Consider the following 12,876-nt stretch of genomic DNA (forward strand, 5'->3'; position numbering starts at 1 on the left):
GACTTGCTATTTACAGAAAGCTCTTAGCTATGGCTTCCAGCAGCTCAGACCCAAACTGACCGACGCGACGACGACGAGCAGTCGAGCAAACAGCAGAGTGGTGCAAGACAACAGCAGCAAGCAACAACCAGTGGTGGTGGTAGTACTATGGTACAGCACAGTACAGATCCGGCCGCCGGAAGCACGCCGGAACGCCGCGGGAGCTCGCCGACCGAGCAGAGAGAGCGTAGCATCACTTGGGCCCCCAGAGCAGCAGGTGCATCACCTTGGCCGTCTTGCCGTGGTCCTCGCGCCCGCCGCGCCGCCCCGGCTGCGGCTGCTGCTGCCGCCCCGCCGCCACGCCGGCGTCGCGCGCCGTCAGCGCGCGCCGGAGGGCCGCGAGCTCCGGCCACCTGCTCTCCCGGCCGCCGCCGCCGCTCATGGCTCCTGCCGCAGCTGCTGCGCCACCGTAGCACCTCTCGGCTCTCGGCTTCTGCTACAAACAAATCATGCCGTTAGCAGCTAACTCTACTCACCAGCACCCACCAGGCCGGCCACTTATATATAGCGGCGAGGAGCCGGCGGCGAGCCTGCCAGCGAAGACGTGACGTGTCCAGACTCCAGCGGAGGGCCCGGCGCGGCAGCTGGGGATAAGCGGTAACAAATATCGCGCCGCGTTCTTATCAAAAGAAAAAAAATATCGCGCCGCGGGATCGACGAGAGGCTGCCGCCGAACGAGCGGCCAGAAATATCTCCCGATTTTTTTTCACTCCCGTCTTCGGCGTCACGGCGCGGACAAAGTCTCGAAAGCTCGGCGCGGCGTCGCTTGCTCCGGAGCAGGTCGGGCCGTCGGGATCAAGCAATTACTCCAATTAATCAGTGATCGGCGAGCGATCGATAGCCTATCGCGTGGGTTGACACCGATCTCGGCGGCGGTCGCGGCGTTTTTTTCCACGAGCCGCGGGGTCGCCGGTCACTGACGGGCGGAGGATCCGGTGGGGATGTGGTGGATCGCCGCCGGGTGGTCGCGATCAGGGACCGGGACGGGGAGGGGCGGCCATTCATGGGCGTGGGGCTCGGGGAGGCGAAGGATCGAGACGGCTCCGGAAGGGGAGGTGGTGTCTGGACGAGTGGTGCGCGCGAAGATGCGGCGTGGCGTGAACCCGGGCTCGTGGCCAGTGCGCTGTCCTTGACGCTGCGGTAGAACTGAACCGGGACGGGAACTACTTGGGGTGTATGCTGCAGGCTACTACGGGCAAAATATCTCGGGGAGAAAGGATTTCTTCAGTTGTAATTATGGAGGGGCATCATAATTTTGGAAATGGCTCCAAGAGGTAGATACCTGGATGATGCTCAAGCTTCGACAACATTTAGCGTGACGGTGGTTTAATCGGAAGCCCGCTCGTCTGGGAGCCTTTGATGTCTACATCTCGCATTTAATTGTTGACTGGTGTTGCCACTAAATGTGTCATATGACTAATAGAAATTGATGAATATGAGTAAATGAAACTTAAATCCTCGACGGAGTTTTATTCTAATTTCATAGCTCTTGGTAACTGTGTGCACCAAATCTTATCACCATAAAATTCTATTCTTCTCTTTCCTCACAAAATATCATGTTATCACTTTTGCCTATGTAGCATCTCATTTAATGAGAATAAAACTTATATGAACTTACATTGAGAATGGCCTACAAATACTAACACTTTAAGCGCTCTAATGCAAGATAATCAATACAAAGCCTCGCGCTGTCCCCTAAAATGTAAAAATATACTTGCGCATAGGAAAATATATACACAAAGAGCGAAATATGAAATGTAAGTCAGCCTTGTAATTCTTGGACTTTGCCCAATTAACAGGAAATTCAGAGTTTCCTTCTAAGAGAGTGCACTGAGCTCAACACTCGTGGATCACTCGCACAACACGCTTCACCACTACAAATAAAGGGGAAGAGAAAATGGAAAATTTCTTTACTACAAATAAAGGGAGAAGAGAAAATCGAAAATTTCTTTACTGCCATAGCAATTCTGCACAGTCTATTATTTGCCGCTGTCAATAACGGATGTTCCTCTTCCTCACATGTCACTGGGACATCTATATAATGGCAAATACAGAATTGGCAAAAGAAAAACTAATAACGTACAAAAATAAAAACTAAGGAGTGCCTCGCAAAAAAAAAACTAAGGAGCGCGATTCAAAAGAAAACGAAGAAAAAACTAAGAGTGTACAATTTTTAAGTTCCCCTTCCTCGTGCCGCGACGCCTCGGCAGTTTGGCAGCATGCATGCACCATGCCACCGCCCTGCTTCCTTGGAAACGGGGCGAGCGTGAGCGCCTCCCGTTGGAGTCCAAAACCGGCGACGCGCTCCCTGTTTCCCCCTCCACCCACCTCCGTTTCTCCGCCGGATTGCCGCCGGGCCGCGTATAAAACGCCCTCCCTGCACGCTCCCCGCCTGTCACCCGCAGGCCGCAGGCCCATCCCGGAGAGATCAAGAACCACTCGGGGTCAGTACCCAGTAGGATAAGCGCGCGACGGCAGAGATGGCGGCGGCGGCGGCGGCGGCGAGCGTGAAGGCGCCGTCGCTGGTGGTGGCGGCGAGCATGGGCGCGGTAGAGGCGCTCAAGGACCAGGCGGGCCTGTGCCGCTGGGACTACGCGCTGCGCTCGCTCTACCACCGCGCCGCCGCGCCCCGGATCCGCGCCGCGCTCTCGAGCTCCGCGGCGGCCGAGCTGCCCCGAGCGGGCGCGGGCCGGCCGGCGGCGGCGGACGCCAGGATGCGCAAGGCCTACCACCTCGTGTGCTGGGGCCCCAACTGACCGGCGTCGACGCCGGCCGACGCTTCTTGTTCCCCTGTAGCTTCTCTGGCTTCTTTCTTTCTCTAGCGGTCTCCTCCCCGTGTGTTGCTCCCACCCATCATCGATCTATCCATCCGTGTGCATTGGCAGATGAGAGGGCGATGTGATCAAGTGAATGCTCGTGTTTGGGTTCAGAAGATGTAGCTACTAATTCAGATGTGCTACTAATTCAGATATGCTACAATAAACGAATACAAGGCTTGCCACCTCGTGTGCTGGGGCCCCAACTGACCGGCGTCGACGCTTTGGGTTCAGAAGACGTAGCTCATGTAGGATTGATTAAAAAAAAAATACTAGTATTCATTTGGGACCTGTGAATCGAATCCAGTGGTAAGTGTTAAAACAAGACACCATACCAGAAATTTCTATGTTATTCTAAAATATATTATTCTAAAAAACATGTTAATCTTTTAAAAAAATTTGCATCGTTGGATTTTACGAAGATCTTGCGGTCTAAACTAATTCTATTCAATTTAAAACTAATTCAAGAATATCAAATACAATTATTTTCAAAATTGAAAAATTATAAAAATAAGGATATGACCAAAGAGTCCATGCCGAGTTCATGCCGAATACGATTTGTAAATAGCTAAACTCGAAATAAAAAAAGCAGCTTATCCGATTATGGCTCTGTTAGGTGTGTATGTTTCGTGCTGCATTCTTGGTCGTCGGCATGTGTGGGTAAAATGTAGTTGCTCGCTGTATGGCCCTGCTGCCCATACAGCTGCCTGGCAAGGCTGCTATCGGGATCAGAGCATGCATACTACACTAGGTGAAAGGAGGGAAACCAAGGCTCAAGGGGAGGGTGGCCGTTGATTAAAGGAGGGAAACCAAGGCTCAAGGGGAGGGTGGCCGTTGATTGCCATCACTAACGGCTACAAAATTAAACTAGCTACTATAAATCTTTGATCCTCCTATATCGATTTTAAAAAGTTGAGCACGCCACTTCCGGAAGAACGTTGCACATATTTGTATCTATCCCGAGCAAAGCACGTAGTAATAAAGGGAAGGATTTGTAAAGTTAGATTAGATGAAGATCTAACGGTCCAAACTAGCTCAAGAGTTTGTACCGAATATGATTAGTAAATAGCTAATTTTAAAATTTTAAAATAGAAAAAATAGGATATGACCAAAGAGTCCATGTTAAATACGATAAATAAATATCTAAATTTGAAATTTAAAAGTAGAACTTAACCAAAGAGTACATGTCAAATAAGATTAGTATATATTTAAATTTAAAATTTAAGAAATAAGAAAATTAGCACTTGATAAGAGAGTATATGTTAAACACAATTCGTACATAGCTTAATTCTAAATTCAAAATTTAAAGAAATTAGCAATTAACCAAAGTGTTCATATTGGATATGACTAATAAATAGATAAATTTAAAATTTAAGAATAAAGAAGAAAATTAGGAAGGAAAATAGCTAAGTAAATAGAAAGTATGTGTCAAATATAATTAATAAAGAACTAAATTTGAAAATAAAATAATAAAAATAGATAGATTGATTTATATTGAGTTGGCAAGCAAATTACACATGTAAATAGACTATGTAAAATTAATTTATTCAAACTATTTTTGAAAGTGTGGCTTGAATCCCCACGCTAATAGAAAAATATATACAAAATTGATTTTGATAATAACCTAATGGTTTAGTTTAATTCAAAATTTTAGATAAATATAATCAATATATATTATAGATTGAAATTATAATAATAAAAAAATTGTATTATTTTGTGTGAATTTGGAAGGAAATAAAAATAAAAATTCCATAAATTAGCATGTGTACAAACACTAAATTACAAGAACAGTTATAAAAATGGTATTTAAGTTTCCATGGATATTTGGAAGCAAATTACTTAAATAAAGAATAGAGGTATCTAAATTTTTCATATTAGTGCCACTATTGGTACGGCTTATTTTGTTGCTTTTATAACCAGTTAACTATTACAATGACTGCATATGCGTACGGCTTGCTAGAGCAATTGCCCGGCAATGCAGAGCACACCAACTGTCGGTGTTTTACCGGCTGCCCACCGAGGAATATACCCGAGATGGTAAGTTTAGGTGAGGAGACGCCGAGATCAGAAACTCGAAGGTGCAAGGAACACAAGATTTTAGATAGGTTCGGGCCGCGAGCGCGTAATACCCTACGTCCTGTGTGGTGGTTTGTATTTCCTTGGGTGTAGAGTGATCTTGATGATCTGTTTTGAATGGGTCCCTGCCCCCCTTATATATCCGGGAGGTCAGGGTTATAAGGATCCTAGTCCAATACTAGATAAGGAATCGTAACCGAATACAACTCGAGTAGATTCATTCTGTACCGACTAGCTTTATCTCCTATCCATACGGGATAAATAAGAGATAAATGAGATAAATAATAGATAAGACGGGCTTTATCTCTTAAGCCTATTTAAACTACGTTATGTACACAGTCCCGTGGCCCCGGGTTTGACAAGCCCTCGAGCACTTCGTAGCTGAGTACTGCAGACTTCTCGAGTACTTCTGAAGTAGCCTTCGGCTTCTTTTGAGGCTCCGTCTTGAAGTTCTTCTTCGAGTACTTACTTGGCTGCATCGAAGTTATGAGGTGCTCATGCCCCGAATTATTTCTTTGGTATGGTGTGCGATTGAAAAATCGCACTCCATATGGAGTAGCCCCCGAGCCTTAGGTTGAATTGGAGAATCAGGCTGAGGATCGCATTAGTCTTGAGTCTTCCTTACTTACTCTTCAAATAAATTTGAAAAAAATAAGTAGTCGATGCTACATACCCCGCAGCCCCCAAGCCTTGAACCCAAATCTCCCAGGTTTCGGAAAAAATATCCAAGAATCGTGGTATTGGTGTTACTCTGAAATCCCGAAAAAAACTCTTCGCCTTCTCCATAGTGAAATTAAGCCTCTCGCTGGTTTATTTAACCGCGCGGTTACTTAGAGTTTCTTCTGCACTCTCAGTCTTCATATGAGTCATCTTCGATTAGTTTTGCGGCGTCCAGCCCCCGAGTTTACGAGCCAGGAGAGCCGAAGGAGCAATGTCGAGTAGTGTGCATCGCCCAGCCACCGAGTCTGGGAACTAGCGGAACTGTGATGGCACGCCGTGCTGCCTGGAGGGTTGTTGCCGAAGCTTGATCTGAAAAAGGATAATGCATACATTATGTAGCATAATGCGAAGATACCGAGTAGTACTCAGTAATAATGTGAAGACACCAAAATTTATTCGGTGTAAAAATTGCTGTGTCGAGCTCTTTTTTAGGCTATTTAAATCTCCCGAGCAGTCCACCTGTTACGTTTAAGCACCTGGTACTGTTTTAGCCGTTGCTCATAGCGTGTATGAGATCTTTGTCTCGTGTACGCGTAGAGTCGTTAGGTGTGATAAAAAAGCCGAGGTTTCACGGATTAAGGTATGTGCTACTCAAGTAGATTAGCGACCGTTAAGAGGAGACAACAAGTAAAAAGTAGTCGTCATGCTACAAAGAGGATGCGCCGTGCACAAAAGTAGTCGACGAAGTGTAGCTCTGGAGGGATTCATGCTTGTCGAGAGACGTACACAGATACGTAGTCGATCATGGTGTAGCCCCGAGGGTTTCATAACTGTCGAGAGGCGTACCTAAAAAGGTAGCCAATCATGGTGTAGCCCCCGAGGGTTTCATGCCCGTCGAGAAGCGTACCCAAAAATGTAGCCGATCCTGTGAAGAACAAGTCGGAAAAGGTATAAGTCACTTAGCTTGATTCGTGGACGAATATCGATGAAGCCGTGGAGCTCGTTGATGGAGCTGTGATGATTTGTTGATGAAGCTCAACTAGTCGGAATCGATTTCGACTAGTTTTCAAGTCGAGGCGAGTAGTCGAAGTAGTCGTCGGCAGGCCGCCGATCGTCCTCGCGAAGTCGAGGTGCCCCACGGTGGGCGCCAGCACGGCCTTCTGGTGAACTGGAAAGATGCCATCAAGTTCGTCGGTGGATCTTCGATGAGCTCCCCACCTGGCGCGCCAGCTGTCGGTGTTTTACCGGTTGCCCACCGAGGGATATACCCGAGGTGGTAAGTTTAGGTGAGGAGACGCCGAGATCAGGAACTCGAAGGTGCAAGGAACACAAGATTTTAGACAGGTTCGGGCCGCGAGCGCGTAATACCCTACGTCATGTGTGGTGGTTTGTATTTCTTTGGGTGTAGAATGATCTTGATGATCTGTTTTGAATGGGTCCCTGCCCCCCTTATATATCCGGGAGGTCAAAGTTACAAGGATTCTAGTCCAATACTAGATAAGGAATCGTAACCGAATACAACTCGAGTAGATTCATTCTGTACCGACTAGCTTTATCTCCTATCCATACGGGATAAATAAGAGATAAATGAGATAAATAAGAGATAAGACGGGCTTTATCTCTTAAGTCTATTTAAACTACGTTATGTACACCGTGGCCCCGGGTCTGACACCAACTACGTCACTTTTCATATTTACTATAATTTTAATTTGAAAATCGCTAGGAAGATACACAGCTATCCCTCTGGTCAAGCTACAACAAACAAACATTAAACATTATATATCAATATTCATGGATCCATAGCTGAATAGTGGTTTGACTATAACATTCATCGAGTCTTGACATGCCCTTCATCATATTGTTAGAAATAGAGAGGAGAAAGCAAAAAAAAATGTAGTTTCACCTACTTCTCCTTCCTCCTCATAATCTAAAATATTCTTAGAATTACCAAAATTATCATTAAGAAGGTGCTTTACCAATTTTTTGTTTAAAAAAAGCTTCGGTCAAAAAGAATGGTTACACTAATGAAGTCAATGGTAAAATATTTTTAAAAAGAGCTGGAACTTTACGAAATAAATAGATCAGGCACCATGACAACAACCATAAAAAATAAGTGAAACCACCATCGAGAAGCACAACTTAATAGCAGTAACTTATATGGAACAACTATGATCAAAAGAAAGGTGAGAAAAAAGTTAACACGAGTCAAATTATGAGAGGGTGACGAGGATCATTGAGGATGGTAAATATATAGGAGAAAATTGTACTTTATAAGCTGCAATAGTGAATTTGTAAACTACGTACGCGGCACGTGATGGAAAAAAGATGCAACAACAGTAAGAAAATATGGATGTATATATGCATGGAGCTTTAGGAATTAGATATTAGAGAATAAAGAAAATAAAGAAAATTATTTACTTCTGCTGGTATACATTGAATAGTTATTGAAATCTTCTATAATTTTTCATGCACAGTGACAAGTAAAAAGTGCATCACAAGTCAAAAACTAAAATAATATTTATGGAAAAAATATTTTAATATAATATAAGCTTGAGGCGTTATGAAAATATAAAAATATATATTTATATAGAAGATTCAATTTTCTTCTGGATGTATATTCAAAAATTATTTCACGAGATATAATTGGTGTAGAAAATATAGATGATCTCTCAGTTTAGATCATCTGAAAAACTACACCATTTGAAAAAATATAAAGATTGGAAAAAAGACTAGCTAGCCGCGCTATTTGCGCAGGTCACCTCACTAGTTCTGAACTGAAAATAGCGCAAATTCAGAAGGCAACAACGAACCAGATCTTGCAAGAGTGTCGCCTAAACTAAACCAGTCCGTTCGCCTTAAAAAAAAGTGTAAAACAAAGACTGGATTCAGATGTGCTGGTATCCATAATCACCGTTGCAATCTGCAATAAACGAATACAATGTGCTACTAATTCTAAAAAAAAGAATTGCTTGCAAGGAAGGCAGATCGGGATAGGGCGGGACAGAGACATGGCTCTGATTGCTGGCTCACAACCTCAGCGAGCAGGCGTTCCGGCAGAGTACCTGATCATTGAGGGATGCCTGCCTGCACGGCTACGAGGGACTCGCCGTCGCCGGCCAGAGAGAGCAAGGGCGTAATTGGGTGCAGCGCCGGTGAGCCGCGGCCGGGAAATGGCCGGCGGCCGCCGGACCTCGCCGGCTCATCAACGCTGCACTCAATGATGCCTTTGCGCCCCTTCTCTTTTCTGCGCACTGGTCACGCTTCCAGGTTCCAGCCGCGTGTGGCGAGGCAATATAACGCGTGCTGGGAGGAGCATCGATCGGCACCGACGCGTACTGCACGCTCCAGGCTTTGGCCGAGTTCAGCAGACTCTGCTCGCCCCCCCTAATCTGTACTACTACCAACCTTGTACTACTACGGCTGCTGCTATCATCTCCTTGCATCTCATAGGTGTACTGCTACAAACTGTACTGCACAATGCATCTCACAGCGTCACAGGAAGTCAGTAGTCTCAGTACCTGCTGCTGGCTGCTGCACGCTACCATCGCACGCTGGCCTTGTCGATGCTGTACTGATGTACTACTGCCGATTTGGAGCTTTGACCACGCAAACCCAAGGTTCCGTTTCTGCCGTTTGGGAGTTGAGTTGGGATCGGGCGGAGTTCAGGGCGTTTTCGCCTTCGTCATAGGAATGGAGACAGTGAAACACGAATTCGGCTGGCCGGCTGGGATAAGCAGTCAGCCAGGGGAGTTGAGAAGAGCCTTACCAAAATGTTTTCAAACGAGCGCCACAAAGAGCTCAGGCAGAATGGGAAAAATTGGCATTTTCGCACAAGCAGAGTTCATGGTGCAGAATACTCCAGGATCCGGCAAGGCCGGCACCTTGAGCATGTTCAGAGAGACGCCGAGGTCCCCAGACTAGGAACCGGCGCAGATGTCAACTGATGAATTAACATTCGAAATAAGCAACGAATAGCCAAACGGTGACCCCAAATCATAATTTCCGCATCCCAACATGCAATTTGTTGTGGTTCATATCCAGAAATCCTGTGCGGGTGTTTTCTCATACCACATATGAAGAGACCAGATGCTAAGATGTTAAACCTATCACATTCATAGGCTATTTCCTAACCCTTCTACATCAACCATCCAGGGTTAAATGTGACAGTGGTTACATGTCAAGATCCCTTTGTGATTAATCAACTTTTATACTTACACTGAGTACAAAATTCTGTAGCACAAACAGGTTTTCAAAAAAAATTGAAGCCAAGTATAGTGATCCTACATTTGTAGCGAACACGGCATATACTGATAGTCTGATATACAAGAAATAAAGGGATTCAAAGGGAGCTATATAAAAGGGCAAATGCCAAATGGTAGGCAACGTAGATCCTAGAACAGGGTAACCTGAACATCCTATCACATGTATGTCGATGAATCATGAGTCTGACCGTTGTAGGTAGTCCTGCAGCTGATGTGGTGGTAACCTGATGATGCTTAGTTTCAACTGGTTGTGTGGTTCATGTGGCAGCAACAATGGTCCGAGAGCACATTTCACCTTCTGACTCCAACGATTGTTGCAGCTTGTTCCCTGGATTTTGTGCTATCAAGGAGCTCCACAATCAGTCCTGTGGGTGTGGCTACTGTGATGGCAAAGGTGACTACCGCTGTGGTGGCAAAGGTGGCTGCTGCTCTTCTTGCATAATTTGCTCATGCTGCCGGTGCCGATCGCTTTGCCATGCCCAGACCATATCCTTGAGTGCAGGCCTTATTTCATCTTTCACGAGCTTTTGATACTCTATAGTGTCCCCATTGGTCTTCTTCAATTCAACCAAAAGGAAAGATGGAGCAAGCTCAAAAATCTCCGCATCGAGCTCAAGAAATCCCTTTATTCCTTCTTTTGGTGCAGCCAGTTTCAAAACTCCATTTCCATTCTTCTTAATTTTGAGCTTTAACCTCTCAGCCAGTTCCTTTAGCTTACCAAAAACCGTCTCTGCTGGCTGCCTAGTGGTAAATCTCTCTTCCCTCCGGCCATATCTTTCTTCAAATAAATTGGACAGGTCAAATCCAGTTGAAAGGGAAATGATGTCAAATGCATTCAGGTTAGGTAGGCTTGATGGCCCTTGATTTTCCTCCGAATTACTGCATTCTATTGAGTTAGAGGTTGTGGCTTCACCATTACACACCTTGTCCCTTGCTGATTCATGCTTCATCATTGGAACATTTAACTGAAAGGGTTTCCTGTACCAGGTGCTTCTCTTTATTCTTGAAATAGAAATTCTAGTACTTGGATCTGGATCAAGCATTCTAAAAAGCAGGTCCTTCAGTTCAGTAGAGAAGGAACGAGGGCATCTGTACTCTGCTTTGGAAATCTTCCTATACATCTCTATAAGATTTGGGTCATGGAATGGAAGGTAACCAGCCACAAGCACAAAAAGAATTACTCCACAAGACCATATGTCAGCCTTGGAGCCATCGTAGCCTCTCCTACTAAGCACTTCAGGAGCAACATAAGCTGGAGTCCCACAGGTGGTATGGAGGAGGCCATCATGTCTCTTGGATTCAGCTAGGGCACTTAGGCCAAAATCCGAGACTTTTAGGTTCTCATTATCATCTAGGAGTAGGTTTTCTGGCTTCAGATCACGATGGTAAACACCTCGGCTGTGGCAGTAGTCCACCGCACTGATCAGTTGGTGGAAATATCTCCTTGCAACATCCTCACTGAACTTTCCCTTGGATATTTTGTTGAACAGCTCGCCACCTTTAGCATACTCCAAAACAAAGTAAATTTTGCTCCTGCTAGCCATTACCTCAAAAAGTTGCAGAACATTTGGATGTCTTACCAATCTCATTATTGAAATCTCCCTCTTTATCTGCACTATTAGCCCAACCCTCGTGACCTTGTCCTTATCAATTATCTTTATTGCAACAGCCTGCCCGCTAATAAGATTTCGAGCATAATATACCTTAGCAAAGTTCCCTTGTCCTAACTGCCTCCCAATTTCATAACGGTCCATCAAGATATTCCTCCTCTCGTCCATTATATGAGTCTATATATAGTGAGAGAGAAACAAACAGACTGTACAAAGCCCACTGCCCTTCTTTTAGAACGTCCTATTTATAGATAAGGGTAAATGGGCACAGACTATGATCAAGAAGGTTGTGGCTTACTGTCTTACAAGATAGAAAAATCTTTAACCTTCCGTGGCCCAAAACATGGGGGAAAATATTGTACCAGTATGCAGCCAGCACTCTAAAAGGAACTTAATAGGATAACTCAAAACAGACCGACAATACTTTGTGGTGCTCAGTTACACAACGGTGCTCTTCCAAGTCAGATATTTCCTGCTGCGATCAGCTGAAAACTGCATGTAGAGAAAAAAAATCTAATTAGGGCAAACATGTGATACAGATGGAACCAACAACTAGTGACTCAAATGGGGATCAGCAGCTACTATAAATGTCAAGGTGGACTCAGAACTCTAAAAGAGTACTACGTTAGCTCCCCAATAAATGATTTTCCTGTTCCATTGTGATTTTGAATGTCCACCCAGCATTACTGGGGAGAGTGGAAGGCATCATTCACTCCTTGCCCTATAATAGCTAAAGCATAGCATGCATAGTCTAAAATGAGGCGTACCTCGCAGCAATTCTAAGGTTTCAGGTTGCTCCAAGTCTCCGACAAAGATTTTAGCACAATCTAACAGAATTAAGTCATCAAAATCCCAATCGGAGCACAATCACATTAGGAAGAATCCTCAAGCGGGGCCGACACAGAATTCTCTTACCCCTGAACGGCTGAACGCCAAATCGGAAAGCATCCCGAAATCTACTTCCCCGCAACACCAAGCAGCAACCCTGGAGGTCCTAAACTAACCACCAAGCAGTACAATCAAGCCCTTAAACAACCAGGAACACTCCAAGAAGCAGATCTCCTCATGTACGCAAACCAAGAGCAACAAGCAGCAAGGCAATCGTCACCTGCTCGAGACCCGATGGACGCGAAGCGACGGATCCCGGGTACTGCAAGCCCCAGCCGAGGACGCTCGATCTTGCGCGAGGATCGAATCGAAGACGGGGCAGCAACTCACCCCGCTTCGGCGTTTGACCCTTGGCAAGAGCCGTCCTTTTCTTTTTGTTCGGCTTCTCTTCTTCTTTCTGTGTCAGCAGCATCGCATCCGGCATCTCCTTTCCGCGTCTAAATCACTTGCTCACATAGCACATGTCACATGCCCAGATGCGGTGATGGCAACTCAGCTCAGCTAAGTCAGTAGGCCCCACCAGCC

General features: G+C 45.4%; 2 protein-coding genes across 4 annotated transcripts; one reads left to right on the forward strand and one right to left on the reverse strand.

Moving 5' to 3' along the window:
* Positions 1–2,261: 2,261 nt before the first annotated feature.
* LOC112902615 lies at positions 2,262–3,146 on the forward strand. Its single transcript, XM_025971734.1, has one exon. It carries the CDS (start codon positions 2,520–2,522, stop codon positions 2,793–2,795), a length of 276 nt encoding a protein of 91 aa, XP_025827519.1. The 5' UTR covers positions 2,262–2,519; the 3' UTR covers positions 2,796–3,146.
* A 6,532-nt stretch (positions 3,147–9,678) lies between these two features.
* On the reverse strand, positions 9,679–12,779 carry LOC112902594 (CBL-interacting protein kinase 26-like). Of its 3 annotated transcripts, none has more exons than XM_025971729.1 (3): positions 12,572–12,779; positions 12,379–12,457; positions 9,679–11,955 (listed from the first exon to the last, which is right to left on the reverse strand). In XM_025971729.1, exon 3 carries the CDS (start codon positions 11,629–11,631, stop codon positions 10,252–10,254), a length of 1,380 nt encoding a protein of 459 aa, XP_025827514.1. In that variant the 5' UTR covers positions 11,632–11,955; positions 12,379–12,457; positions 12,572–12,779; the 3' UTR covers positions 9,679–10,251. The 3 variants fall into 3 exon arrangements, with proteins under 3 accessions (XP_025827514.1, XP_025827509.1, XP_025827503.1); XM_025971724.1 differs by having other exon boundaries at positions 12,379–12,462; XM_025971718.1 differs by lacking the exon at positions 12,379–12,457 and having other exon boundaries at positions 12,572–12,778.
* Between the last annotated feature and the right edge of the window lie 97 nt (positions 12,780–12,876).

Source organism: Panicum hallii, chromosome 1 (genome assembly GCF_002211085.1).
Source record: "Panicum hallii strain FIL2 chromosome 1, PHallii_v3.1, whole genome shotgun sequence".
NCBI classification, from domain to species: domain Eukaryota; kingdom Viridiplantae; phylum Streptophyta; class Magnoliopsida; order Poales; family Poaceae; genus Panicum; species Panicum hallii.